This window comes from Colletotrichum siamense (genome assembly GCF_013390195.1).
Source record: "Colletotrichum siamense strain Cg363 chromosome Unknown KSG_Cg363_contig04, whole genome shotgun sequence".
NCBI classification, from domain to species: domain Eukaryota; kingdom Fungi; phylum Ascomycota; class Sordariomycetes; order Glomerellales; family Glomerellaceae; genus Colletotrichum; species Colletotrichum siamense.
The window spans coordinates 3,027,412-3,041,056 of NW_023501017.1; the positions used below are offsets into that span (position 1 = coordinate 3,027,412).

General features: G+C 51.2%; 2 protein-coding genes across 2 annotated transcripts; one reads left to right on the top strand and one right to left on the bottom strand.

The window, feature by feature from the left end:
- Positions 1-8,104: 8,104 nt before the first annotated feature.
- CGCS363_v006729 (uncharacterized protein) lies at positions 8,105-9,127 on the bottom strand (the record flags this gene model as incomplete). Its single annotated transcript, XM_036638578.1, has 1 exon — positions 8,105-9,127. The coding sequence occupies one exon, from the start codon at positions 9,125-9,127 to the stop codon at positions 8,105-8,107; it is 1,023 nt and encodes a 340-aa protein (XP_036496177.1).
- Positions 9,128-10,147: 1,020 nt separating this feature from the next.
- Positions 10,148-11,317, top strand: CGCS363_v006730 (Pyruvate dehydrogenase complex protein X component; the record flags this gene model as incomplete). The annotated part of the gene is made up of 1 exon (XM_036638579.1): positions 10,148-11,317. One exon carries the CDS (start codon positions 10,148-10,150, stop codon positions 11,315-11,317), a length of 1,170 nt encoding a protein of 389 aa, XP_036496025.1.
- Positions 11,318-13,645: the final 2,328 nt, after the last annotated feature.

The window sequence follows — 13,645 nt, forward strand, 5'->3', positions numbered from 1 at the left end:
TCCCCCCTCCCCTCCACCCCACCTTACCTTTTGACGACCTTGTCGCTGCCACTTTGAGGCATTCCCTTCCATTCAGGCCACACGCACACCACACCATCCCTTTAACCACCAGATATGTATTTTAGCGCCGTTTTTCTCGCAGCGACAATCAGAAGCGATTAGGCTAATTAGATCACTATATTCTTTAACACTATACTTAGGTAATTATATAATTAATTATATAAATCAAAAAAGACCTTATTTTTAGCTATTTTAGCCCTCACTATATTAAATACTAAATATATTAATAACTACCCTCTTTATAGAGAGCTATATTATACTACTAGTAGCTATATATAGCTTACTTAACGTACTATATATTAAGATCTTTTAGTATAAAAAAGCTTTATAATATTATTTTATTAGTATATATAGTATAATATTACTATTTAAGCTTTTATATTAAAGTATAGGTTTTAAGGCTAATATTAATAGCTTTAGTAATTATAGTATTTATATAAGGAACCTTCTAAGTCCTCTAATATATACTACTAAAGGGGCTATAAGATAAAAATAGAGACTTATATAGTATTTTAATCTACTTAAACTTAGTTTTATATTTTATTTATCTCTCTATAGTTAGATAATCTTATTAGTAGAGGAAGGTATTACTTATAATAATATTAATTTTAAAGCTATAAATTAAGACGTACTAGCCTTTATAATAAACTTAGTAATCCTATATATACTACTTATATAGTTAGTTACTTATATTAACCTCTCCTTTTTTTTTATTATAGAGAGCTATAAATAGGAAGTATAGTAGGTCTTTTTTAGTATAATATTTAACTATTTACCTCTTATATTTACTTAAGATTATTTATTAAGACCTTTAAGTATCTTATTAAGCTTTTAATAGCTATAAAAATAACTATAAGGTTACTTAACTTATTATAGCTTTAAATAATACTTAGGCTGTTTTAAAATATATAGTAGATAGTTTTAAAAAGTGATAATAGTAAAGTATAAGAGGTTCTTAGTCTATAAAATAAGTTAATATAAAAAAGTATATAAAAGATCTTTTTAGTTAAACTAATTAACTTAGTAATCCTCTATAAGAGTAGTATAAAGAATCCCTTATAGTAAATAGTTAGACTTCTCTTTAGCTTTTTTAATAGTAAATAGAGGTATATAGATCTTAGAGTTCTATTAGTAAGTACTTATAGTAGTAATATAGAGGTTATTATATAGTATATATAGGAGGTATAAGCTAATAAATAAGTTATTAAGTATAATATAATAGGAGCTATAGCTATACTAAAGTAAGTAAGTAGCTAGCTTATATATTACTTTCTAAATATTATTAAGGATAGCTTTTTTAGATTACTATAAGCTTTATAAGCTTATAATATAGGTATACTAAAGCTATAAAGTTAAGAAGCCTTTATTAGAGATACTTTATATCTTATAGCTTATTAAGATAGGTTTAAACTTAATAGTAGTTATTTTACTAAAGTAGCCTATATATCTAACTATACTTTTATTAATAACTATAACTAAGGAGGGGAAAAGTAGAAACTATAAAACTTAGTAAATATAAGCTACTTATAGCTTAGCGCGTATAAAGGCCTTTAGTAGAGAGGGGTTAAGATTATTTAGATCCTAATAATAAAAGTAGTATAGTAAAGCCTTAAAGTAGCACTTAATAATTTATTAAGTAAATAAGTAGTAAATATTAAAGTAGCTAGTTAACTAATAGGCGTTAAAGTGTTTTTTAGGCTTAATATATATATATAGTAAAATTCTAAAAAAAAAGTAAAGTTTATTAACTAATATTAGTATAAATATCTCTTACTATTTTATATATACTACTAAGTAAATATTAATCTATACTACTTAATATATAATAAAGTTAATAAGGATAAAAAGTTATAATAAGGTAAATAGTAAAGCTAATAGAAGTATAAATTAATATTTAACTTTATAGATCTTAAAGTAGTTAAAATAAGTACTTTTTTAACTTAATAAGGTTATTTTTAAACGTTTAGTCCCTAGGTTACTAATCTCTTAAACTAAGGTTTTACTAGGAACTCTTAGTATATTAGTAAATATAAAATTTAGTAAATTCTACTTATAGATAAGCTAAATTTATAATATTATCACTACTAGTTAATATATTATACTTATCTATAAATAGTGAGGATATTATAATTATTCGCGCTATTATAATAAGTCCTAATTAGGTAAGATCGGCGTAGTGGACCCACATCCGAAAAAACGGCGCTAAAATACACATCTGGTGGTCAAAGGGATGCTATTTGACTCTCTGTCTTCTGCCGCTCTCCTTCCACAGCAGGATCATCGTGCCCCGCTCATTGGCTGAGGTGCTGCTGGTGTCGCAACCGCAGCAAATCACGGGAGGGATCAAAAAAAACCAACAGTGGCTGTCGCGCGTGGAAATATCATCGTGCACGCTCCCTCATGCACTCTATCGTCGTCGTCGTCGTCTCCCCACGTTGGCACGTCCACAATTCCAGGCCGCCATTCGTCGGGCCCTCCAGTTTTTCCCACGCCCGCGGCCACACTACGCTCTCATGCGGCGGCCTTGCAAGCATGCCCTCCGTCGTCACAAATCATCGTCAAACTGCGTCGTTGTCTCCATACCGCAGCACCGGCACACACCAGGGCCACCACTGACGGCGGCGGCAGCAGCAGCAGCAGCAGCAGCAGCCATCATCGAGCAGGGGACGCCGGCACGCATTTACATAACTGCATCGGGCTCGGCATTCATCATTGCGGACTCGTTCCCCATCGTCGCCGCCTCAATCTGCGAATAGCTACATGTCAGATTCGCGACGGATCTACGAAGAAATCATACGGGACCGGGACCCCGATGAGACCTTAAACCAGACCGTAGCAATAGTGTCGGTCAGCCGGCGGAGTGCACGGCCGACCATCTCACGGGTGGTTGCATCTGAGTGTGTGTGTGTGTGTGTGTTTGCTCGAGCCAGCCAAACGTGTGTCTGTCTCTTTGAGGTAGATGATACATGCCAGACTTGGACCGCACTCTGCGCGGATACACTACACCAACTTTCGACAGGCAACCTTGAAGGGGTGGTCGGCGACGAATACCCATTCAACACCGCCAGCCGCCTCGTCGTCTGCCCTATGCTCGATGCCGCGCTGCTGCCCCTCCTTTGCCATTCCTACCTTGGGGGGTATGCCACCATGCGCCGCGACGAACCTCGAGTTGCAACGGCGGCACCTTTTGCGCCTTCGCATCGCCGTGTTCACCCTCACCGCTTCTCTGCTCCGGCTCCTGTTGCAATGGCCTAGATTCAGAGATTTCCTCATTCAGCATCAACGACATTCGGCAACGATAATGAAGAGAGTCCAATGTCTCGCGTGGTGGTTGCAACGCTGACCTTGTCTTCTTACACGGAATTAAAGCTGTCCATGGCAGGAGTCGTCTGGGAGGGTCAGCCTCAGCGCCATGCCCCGCGCGGGAACTGGTGAGAGACCTGGAGAGACCGTCATGTGGGCGTGGCTGGGCCTGCGACACCACCGATTGTGAGTCGGTTCGTCGCCCCTTTCCGCCGCCATGAACGAACGACGGTCCGCCTGTTTGGTCGCGTAGTTGCAAACTGACGTTGGACGAACAAATTGGCGAGGCCGGAAGGCGCAATCGCTGCTGGCGAGTCAGTCCAATATCTCAGCTGTCGCGGGCGCTTTGCGCTGACCCAGGCACGAGAGAAGCGATCATCAGGCACTTGAGGCTCGTCCCAGGGATGCCTCTGGTTGGGGTCGTCGCCAGGAGGCGGTGGAGATGCAGGTGGTACAGCCATCTCGGGCCTAACGACGTGATGGAGGGTGCGGCTTGTCAGATGCCGTTTCCTCATTCGACGCTGTCAACCCCATCGTCGTCCATATCAGTGAAACAAGGGCCAGACCAAACCAGGTCGCCTATCCGTCCGGTCTTCAACTCTCGCGACATGACCTGCACGCCAGGTACGGGGAAAAATCATTTGACATATCAGACATTTTCTGCATCCTATTCGGGCCCATCTGCGGCCAGACCTCGAGGAATGCGGACAGCTGCTGCCCGGTCGAGTATGCTGTGTCCAGAAATGTTGGAGAGAGAAAAGACAAGAGACAGGCCAATGTACTGGCGGCCAACCACCGCCTCCGAAAGGTCTTGGACTTGGTTCCGATGCCAAGCACACACCAGGGAGCAGCGGCGCATGTGGCCATCCATGGCTTAATCCGTGTAACGGGGTGCTGGCCAATCAGATGCCGGCCATGCGAGGCTGGAGGTCTGGGGACCGGGGACCGCTGACTCGCCGGCCAAGAGAGATCGGCCAACTGTGCGATTCACGTTTGACCGTGAGTCGTCTCTTCATGCTCACCGTTAAGCGGTGACTGCCGAGCATCCGTCGATCTCGCCGGATCAGGACTGCAGGGTCCATACCTGACCGAATATCGTACCTAGGAATTCGACTTGTCGACCGCAAGAGATGGGAATTCCGTTCGTGGCGGCTAGCGAGGGGTCATCGTCAGCCATCAGAAAAGCCCACCGACGTACGCACGCCAAACGAAACGCCATGGCCGGGACTGGGAACTCCACGGAAGCATGGCTGGCGTTCTACAACCATGACGCTGACGTAAAGTTCAAGCCATTCGCTGAGCTACTGCATCTTCGCCATGCCATCCCATGCTTTTTCAGCTACTTGGTATAGCCGCAGCGGGAGCCATTGCATCCGTTGGAGCTGACGTTGGATATCAAACTCAAAGCCTGGGACCGACGTTGTCGTTCGTCGGTCAGTCGGATTCGGCGCAAAGAATATCCAGTATCCGGATAACCTCGACGCGTCCCACCCCTGGTCACGCCCCGTTCCGACAAGACGAGACGTATCCGAATCCTGCCCTGCTTCTCGCGGCGCTACTCGCGCCAGGTCCATATCTCACGAGACACAAGCAAACAAGGCTGCTTGAACCCTGAAGATCCTCTGGAATGCCAAACTGCAGTACCGAACAAGCCGAGAAACTGGGATTTGACCACATGATTTGGAGATGCAACCGCTTAATGAAAGGCAAAGAATGCGGAACATTCGCAGCGTTCGTCTCGCAGATTGTGTGGCTCGTAGGGGCAAGGCGATACGCCGATTGCTCGCTCACCGCTCCGTCGCAAAAATTCTTTTTCCTGCACATTCGCACACCTCTCATGCAAGCAAGACCGCGAGTGGATATCGCAGGCCACAATGGACATGGGTTTACGGGCCTCGTTCCACTCGTACTGGATGACGCTATTCCCAAGCCGTCCTAGTGAGGGAGACAGGGATTCGACGATGGTGGTCTGTGCTGCTATCGGCTCATGACGAGCCAGAAGGAGGGGCCATCTGGACCCTTGGGATGCCCCTCGATCTCGTGGGGAATTGGCGACGGCCGTTGGCTGCAGCCAACCAAACGCCATTCCCGCCTTCACCACGCCTTGTCGACTTGAGCCACGGCAATACGTACGCCGGAAATAGACGCCTTTCGACGTCGTTTTGGCTGGTTCTATCCACCTTCGCGAAGCGGCCGACGACGACCACAGCCTTAACCTTTGCGGAGACCTCATGCAACTACTTTACTCCATCCTGGGTTTCTACTGCCGCCTACCGCCTGACGTGGGTTTCTCGGTGCAAGTACCGAAACACGCTCCGCCAGTCTCTCTTCTGTCTCCTCCTTCTCCTCCTTCTCCTCTCCAAAGCCATGGACAGCCTGCGTCCGTCTGTTCATTAGAGCGGCATCTAGACACTCAGATGCGCATTCCAAGTTTCTTATTCGGCTCGGCAGCGGTCTCGCGCCTCTACCCGGGTGGCCCCCCACACTACTCATCTCGGAACTCTGCACCGCACAGCAAAACTGCCAGACCCCGGACCTTGTCTTGCGCTACCACCTCTCCGCTTTCGCACGTCAACAGGCCAGTTCTGCTGTGTTTTGTTTCTTTTGCGGGCATCGTATGAATTGGTTCGACTATCAGGAGCTGATGATCTGACCTCAACACCACGAAGCATGACGGGCGTCATGCTGTGATGAGGGATCGCGGGGAACCCATCCATCGCCTCATGCTCGACACACGCTGACTCTATTGATCTAATGCACCGCACCCAACACGGTTATTACACACACGCAAAGGCAAGGACCCCGTCGTCCTCGTCTCGCAATTTCCCACACCGCAAATGCAAACCGCATGTTTGTGAGAGGCGTTTTTCGGTCGTGCAACGCACATAATCCCCTCGCTGCGGTGTCCCGTGCCTCGTGCCCTCTTCCTTCGACCGGAAAAGGGATCATGCAGTCACTCAAATCAGGCACTTAACGGCTTTCCTCGTCCCATGCTGCTGCCCGGAGCCGCGATCTCGGAGGTGGAGAATGCGATCGAGTCCTGTCTGCACGTCCCCTACCCTCCCTGCCTTACGTACTCCGTATTCAATGGCTCCGTCCGCCAGCAGACGCCCGCCCTGCGATAGCAGTCGATAATGACATGGCGCCGGCCATGTTCCACCCAATTCGGTGGGTCCATCGGCGGCAGACATTATCGCTCACTCGTCGCTGATGGCCAACCCGGTCGAGGACCGCCTCGATGACGGCATTGTTGGAATATTCCATGGCGGGGTGGTAGGCGACCCCGAGATGGCGGCAGTCCAACCAACACTTTCTGTCACTTGATCTGACTGCGGAGGCTGAGCTTTAGCATCCAATCCTGCTTCACGAGAAGTCGCTCATCACACCGCTCAGCAAGCGCGCCGGTCAATTCGCCATATTCGTACACCGTAACGAATACCTGGGAATGGCTTCACCTGAAAGTTATACCCCGCACCGTCCCCCTCCAGGATGAGGCGATCGACATCCTCTGGGTAGAGACAAATGTTCTACATGTGTCGGTGGGTTCGTCCGAGTCCTGCATTTCTTCAGTTGCCCCTGGAGGGAATGTTTGTTGATCCGAGTTCGACGTGGCTTTGGCAGACAGGGATAGCCTCGTTCTGCGAGTTGCGCCATGAGGCTGACTGACCGCCATAGATCGCCAGCAACCGTTCTATCCCACCTACCAAGTGGGACTGACAGCTAGCAGCCAACTTTTTCCAACCACCACGGCAACCAACACAACCACCAACTAGCCACTTCATCCCGGATCACGATCGATCTCGTAGTGTTGCTGCCGATTTGCGCCAGTAATGAGTCCCCTCTTTGTGATCGCGCGCCGCTATTTCGTCCACGTACGGCATGCTTCCAATTTTTTTTCTCTTGCATTTCCCATGTTCAGCCCCATGGATATTGCAAGAACCCTGTCGCCATTGGGTCGTCGGAATTGTCTCCGGGTGTCAACGGTACCTCCGGTGCTCGGTGCGCTCCGCAGATGAGGTGAGGCGTGATGCCAAAAATGGCACGTTGGTCGAACGGCGATGATCAGGAACGGGCAAGAGGCGATCAGGGGCATGTTGGCGATCTGCGTCTGGTGGCTTCTCTGCCCCTCCGGCTGTCGTCCAGACCCGTCGACCGTCCACGACCATCCCGTGAGTGAAGCGCGCGCTGGCGATGGAGGGGCACTCTTGAGCGGTCTGAATTGATTACTGCCTTGGTACGGTGCTTCGATGTTGCTCCGGCCAAGGCAAGTGTGAATTCTATGTTGGGAAGGCGCCATTTCCGTCGGTGAGATCGAGATCTATAATGTTGGTGTTTCTGCGCTGCAGAGGGGTCGTTTTGTGTGAGGCTGCATGACACTTGCGGGCTTTTTTAAACGATAGGATGTCGTGCCTTTGAGGATCGACGATGCGTCGATGGCTTTGCTCTTTGGAACATCCTGCTGCATGAGAATCTGACGGCAACCACATGCTGATACAGGTGAAGTTGAAGTGTTTTTTTGGGGAAACAACTTTCAGCCCAGAGAGGGTTGAGACATGTCGTGAGGCCCAGAGTGATTGTCGAGTTGGTTTCTCGTGATTCTTCTGTGGTGTCTCTGGCCACGGTCATGTAGTATGGGCAGTCTTCAGCCAACATTGCGTTGAAGACTACGCTGCCATCCAAGTCTATGCTTTCGTCTGATACAGTGTTGTACATATGCTCACAATCCTAATCTGCCACCATGTCAAGTCCTTGACTTCTTCTCAATGGTGACCAAGCTGTCTATCGCCCGTCCCTGGTCCAGCGCCCACCCCGAAGCGACATCCAGCTTCATCTTCATGCCCCCAGCTTCTATCCTCATGAACCCCGTCTTCGTCAACGCCCGCTGGATCCCGAACCACGCAGACTTCATGCCACGTCCCGCGTGCCGGATCGGCACCGTCATGAGGTGCTCCCGGTCGTAATCGCGCGCCGCCTTCCTCTCCTTCCGCTCCTTCTCCTTCTCCGCCTTCATATTCTGCAACGGCTTGAACGGGCTCAGCGGCTGGAACACGTTGTACGGAACCACGACCCTGTGCGGCGGCACGACGACCCTCTTGGGCATGCCCGGCAGGATGCGCTTGACGTTGATCTCGAGGAGGACGGGGGTCGTCTTGGGGTCGATGCCGCGCGGCAGCTCGCCCGCGGGGATCTTGGCGGTGGGCAGGGCGCGGATGTTCTTGACGATGTTGTGCGAGGCGCGGAAGAAGTAGGAGCCGAAACCCGTCGTGGCGATGCAGCCGCCGATGAAGGCCCAGGTGACCCAGGGCCCGAGCTGGTCGGCGCGCTCGGCGACGAAGTCGCGGAAGAAGCCGTAGTTGATGATGGCGTAGCCGTAGAACATGGTCGCGGCGCCCCAGGTGGACAGCTTCATCCAGAAGTGGGAGCCGGCCTCGTAGAGGAGGGTGGGCGTGCCCTTGGCCGCGATGGCCTGGAGGAGGCGGCTGGCGGCGGGGTTCGTGGCCTGGAGGAGCTGCTGCTGCTGCTGCTGCCGCTGCTGGGCGGTCGCGGGGGCGTGAGGTTTTGCTGCGGGGATGGCTGCGGCTGTGGTGGGGGAGGAAGAGGAGGAGGAGGGTGTCTTTGGTATCGGCGACTTTTTGGGCGCGGGTTTGGCGTAGCGGAGGGTTGTGCTCGTCGTGAAGCGGGAGACGGGGTGGAGGGGTCGTTGGGCGAGGGTTCGTGGGAGGAGGGGCAGCCGGAGGGCGAAGCCCCTTGATAAGGCGGCCATTGTGTGTGTTTGTAGCCTGCAGGAAGTCAATTGGTGAAATAGCAGTAGATCGTGAGGTGCGCACCTGTGAGCTGGGGGCTCAATTGACTTCTCGACGTCGTCAGACCACACGGAGCCGGAGCGAGTTTTGGATGAAGCTATCCCGAAAAATTCAGTGGAGACCAGGATCCGGGCCCGAGCTTCCTCGAAAAGGGCCCGCAACGGCCAATGCGACGGTCCAATCTGCAAGCAGGGATTCGTTCTCTCGGAGCCCGGCGCAACGATACGGCGCCAAACTGTTTGTTGGCTCGCGCTATCGACTTATTCCCGAAAGTCGGGACATCAAAACCGCGCACCCACGAGTAGTCTGGGGTACGTACCTCGTTCATCTGGTCTTGCCTGGTTCAACGGCGGCCAATGAGCCAACAAGAATCGCCCAGACAGGCGCCCGGTCCGTGCGCAACGTGGGCTTTTTTTTTTGAGGAAATCCCAACAGGTGGATGCGGTAGCTCACGCCAAAGCTCCAGTGTGTCTCGACAATTTTGCAGTCGAAAAAAAGATATCCGCAGACCGGGGGGGTAGTCTTTTCCAGCCAGCGCGACGAGAAGGAACAATCTCTCAACCCACTTTCACATCCCTTCTTTCTCCGACCACGCCCGACTTCAATTGCGTCCACGACGAAACCACCACGCAGCCGTGCCTACCCCCGCCCTCTTCTTCCAAACGTCCGGGTCAGTTTGAAGGAGGATAATAGCTCATAGAGAGAGAGATGGCTTCCCTTGCGACGGCGTGTCGTCTCTCGGCGAGGGTGGTTGGCCGGAGAGTCCCCGCCGAGACTAGAGGTCCGTAAAGCTGCCACACCTAAAGTCCGATGCGGCTCTTTTGCCTGCATCTTGGACGAAAGGGACCTTTTCAGAATACCTCAGAACCGTCCGAACCCGCGGAGCTGACACCCCCTTCCATCGTCACATTACAGGCTTCCGATCCTCAGCACGATGCCTCGCCGCGCAGAACTTCTCCATGCCCGCCCTGTCCCCGACCATGACGGAGGGTAACATCGCCAGCTGGAAGGTCAAGGAGGGCGAGTCCTTCTCCGCCGGCGACGTCCTCCTCGAGATCGAGACCGACAAGGCCACCATGGACGTCGAGGCCCAGGACGACGGCGTCATGTTCAAGATCACCACCGGCGACGGCGCCAAAGCCGTCCAGGTCGGCACCCGCATCGCCGTCATCGCCGAGCCCGGCGACGACCTCTCCTCCCTCGAGGTCCCCGCCGAAGAGAACAAGAAGTCCGCCTCCGCCTCCAAGCCCGCCGAGTCCGAAGCCGCCCCCAAGAGCGCCACCTCCGAACGCCGCGAGGCCCCCCAGGCCCAGAAGAAGAACACCGGCGAGCCCCGCGAGCAGCGGTACCCCCTCTACCCCTCCGTCCAGCACCTCGTCAACGAGCACGGCCTCGACAAGGACACCGTCAGCCGCATCGAGCCCACGGGCCCCGCCGGCCGCCTGCTTAAGGGCGACGTCCTCGCCTACCTGGGCTCCATCAACGCCGAGACCCCGGGCAAGCTCATGAGCCACGCCACCAAGCTGTCGCACCTCGACCTCAGCAACATCAAGGTCGCGCCCAAGAAGGAGGAGCAGCCCAAGAAGGCGGCCGCCGCGCCTGCCCCCGCCGCCCCCGCGCCCCCCGCCGAGACGCAGATCGCCCTCCCCGTCTCCCTGTACAAGGTCCTCGAGGCGCAGAAGCGCATCCAGAAGTCGCTCGGCGTCTTCATGCCCGTGTCCACCTTCGTCGCGCGCGCCGCCGAGGTCGCCAACGACGACCTCCCGCCCTCCGCCCGCAAGCCCACCGCGGACGAGCTCTTCAACCAGGTCCTCGGCCTGCACAAGCTCGCGCCCCGCGGCACGAGGGGATACTACCTGCCCCAGATCTCCGCGCTGCCCGAGGCGTCCTTCACCGCGCCCCGCGCTGTGGCCACGCCCAGACGCAGCAGCAGCGACATTTACGACATCCTCGCCGCGCCGAAGAAGGCTTCTCCCGCTCCTAAGAAGGCGGTCGCGGCGGCTGCTGCTACCGCTGCGGCGGAGAGCATCTCGTCTGGAAGCAACCTGTTCAGCCTGACGGTTCCCAAGGGCGACGAGAAGCGCGCCAAGGTGTTTTTGGAGAGGGTCAAGATCATTCTTGAGGAGGAGCCTGCCAGGCTTGTCCTGTGAGGTGGGGATAATTGGTGTCGTGGGGGATGTGTGGGGAGGGGGGAGGAGGATATTGAAACGTGTTACAACGAAATTAGAAGAGGAAGCGAAGCAATGTACTTGTAGGATGTCGTGGAGGGATCCGATAGATGACATATACACCCATATTTCAATCTTTTCTGTTCCATAAGGGGGATGTTAGTGTATAAGATGCGTAATGTGACATGGCTACAGGGCTAAGACGGGCTGTTGAACGTCTGTGATCACTTTCATCGTGTCAAGTCGTCTGGCGACAGACCTTCTCTAGGCCAGCGAGCAACTTGCGTCAACTTCAGACATAGACCGACACCTTAGACAAGCTTGTTTCCTACCAGAACAAGGAACTTTACTCGGAGTGTGGCTGGTATTCCCAAATCTGCTTGTGGTGTGACCGGAAGAGGCACAGGCATCGTGTTGGCGAGAGACTTATCGAGGATGACACGACTATTTAAGGGCATGTAGATCACAAGAGAAAAGTTGAGAGCACAATCGTTGTAGATGAAGGTATGTTAATCAACAATGGAGCAGGCCCTCTCGTGTTGCAATGCCGTCCTGCTTCGCTGCTTGAAGCCCGTCGTCACTGGAGATGGGTGCTGAATAGATCATTTGTCCTTGGTCGTCGTCCGTCACTGGAGGTCTATGATACCTGCGTATTCGTTTTGGGTTCCCTCGCCCCGAAGTTGGGAAACGCTTGCTATAGGCGACGTCCACCCTGAGTTCATGGCTGAGGTATGAATAATGTATGCGAGCGCCCTCTCGCGAGAACGCAGGGCTATCAATTTTTATGATCTGCAGAATAAAACGAGATTTCTTGAAATAAAGGCTACTTATACTAAGTCTTGTGGGACAACTAAATACTATGACCGAAGCATCTCAGGTCTGCGCAGCGAAGGGGAGACAACTCTAATCACAGGCTATTCCTCTCTTGAAACTCAAATTTAAGCCCGATAGAAATTTTGTCTTGTGATGCAATGACCAATGGTCTGCTGGCTGAGCTGGACGACTTGCTCACTGCTTGAATTGTAGCCAATGACTAATATCATTTTGCGGCTATCACCAAGCGAAGCATGCCACGAGAGACTCACATCATCTACATTGACCTCCCATCGCTAGGGGCTGAAGTGCCCTTCATCCCTGTCCGTCTTTTTGTTCTATAGATGAATACTTGGTTGAAATGCGCATCAGGATGTGGATGAAGAGCAGCATATTCTTCTTGGGAGTGTCAAGTGTGTTTGTATGTTTGTGGAGGCCTCGTGCCTGGGAACGTTTCCAGATACTGGTTGGAAATAGGATATCACCATTGAAGCAATTTTGGTTCTCCAAAGCTCTTCAATCCGTTAATCATCTGGTTTTATAGCTCACATTTGCGCTGTTGCGTTTACAAGACAGCCTAAATTCCCGTTAGGTTACCGCCTTGCCTGAGTATTCGCAATCTTGCCAAGCCCAAGCGAACAATTTGAGTGGCTTTCAAGCATAGCCTTGCTTACTGTTTGCTATATAAAGAAGCCATTTGGTCGAAGTCATTGTGTGGATAACGATCGAAGTCGTCCCATCCGCATTTTGAAAGACGGTAGGTAGTTCGAGATATCCGAGATTGAGCTGGCATTCGCGCTCGTCGACGCGTTTATAAGGGCTACCTACTGAGTCAGAGATGCATCGTCTCTTGAGCAGCATGTCAGAATACTTCACGGATAATGGTAGCAGTGGTGATGAGCTTCAGTCTCAGCATCTTGAACCCGAACTCAGGCTTACCGTCGTGGCGTTATGAAATGCTGAATAATTTTGATACAATGCCACGCAACCACCTTTCGTATTTGTCCTGTTTTCCTAGAGGTTATATGTTCCCCTTCCATTCCGCAGATTTACACCGAATCTTGTGTGAACCAGACGGTTCAATCTGCTCCCTAAGCGGGGTATTAAGGCTACGATGACTAGATAAGGTAAACATGTGGTGGGCATGTGTCGGTCCAATTGAAGAACTCTCAAATTACTCGTTCAGAGCTGTGAATACCGAAGATCGTGAGTAGTGATTGGATTCGGAGTCAGGGCATGAAAGTGTATTGTCATGTTGTTCAATCAGGAGCGTCAAATCATGTTCTGGAACTCATCGTCTCCTACATGTTTAGTCTAGAATAAGCCAAACCTCTTACGCCGCTATTCTGAGACGTAACAAACCCCGCGGATAGGGTTCATTAGAATATGGGATGCTTCATCGACCTTCTCAACACCGCGGGATTTCCTGCATGATAATCCGTTGCTGATCCGAAACGATGTAGAAGACTGGAGCTTTGTAGTTACGTTGCCTCCATA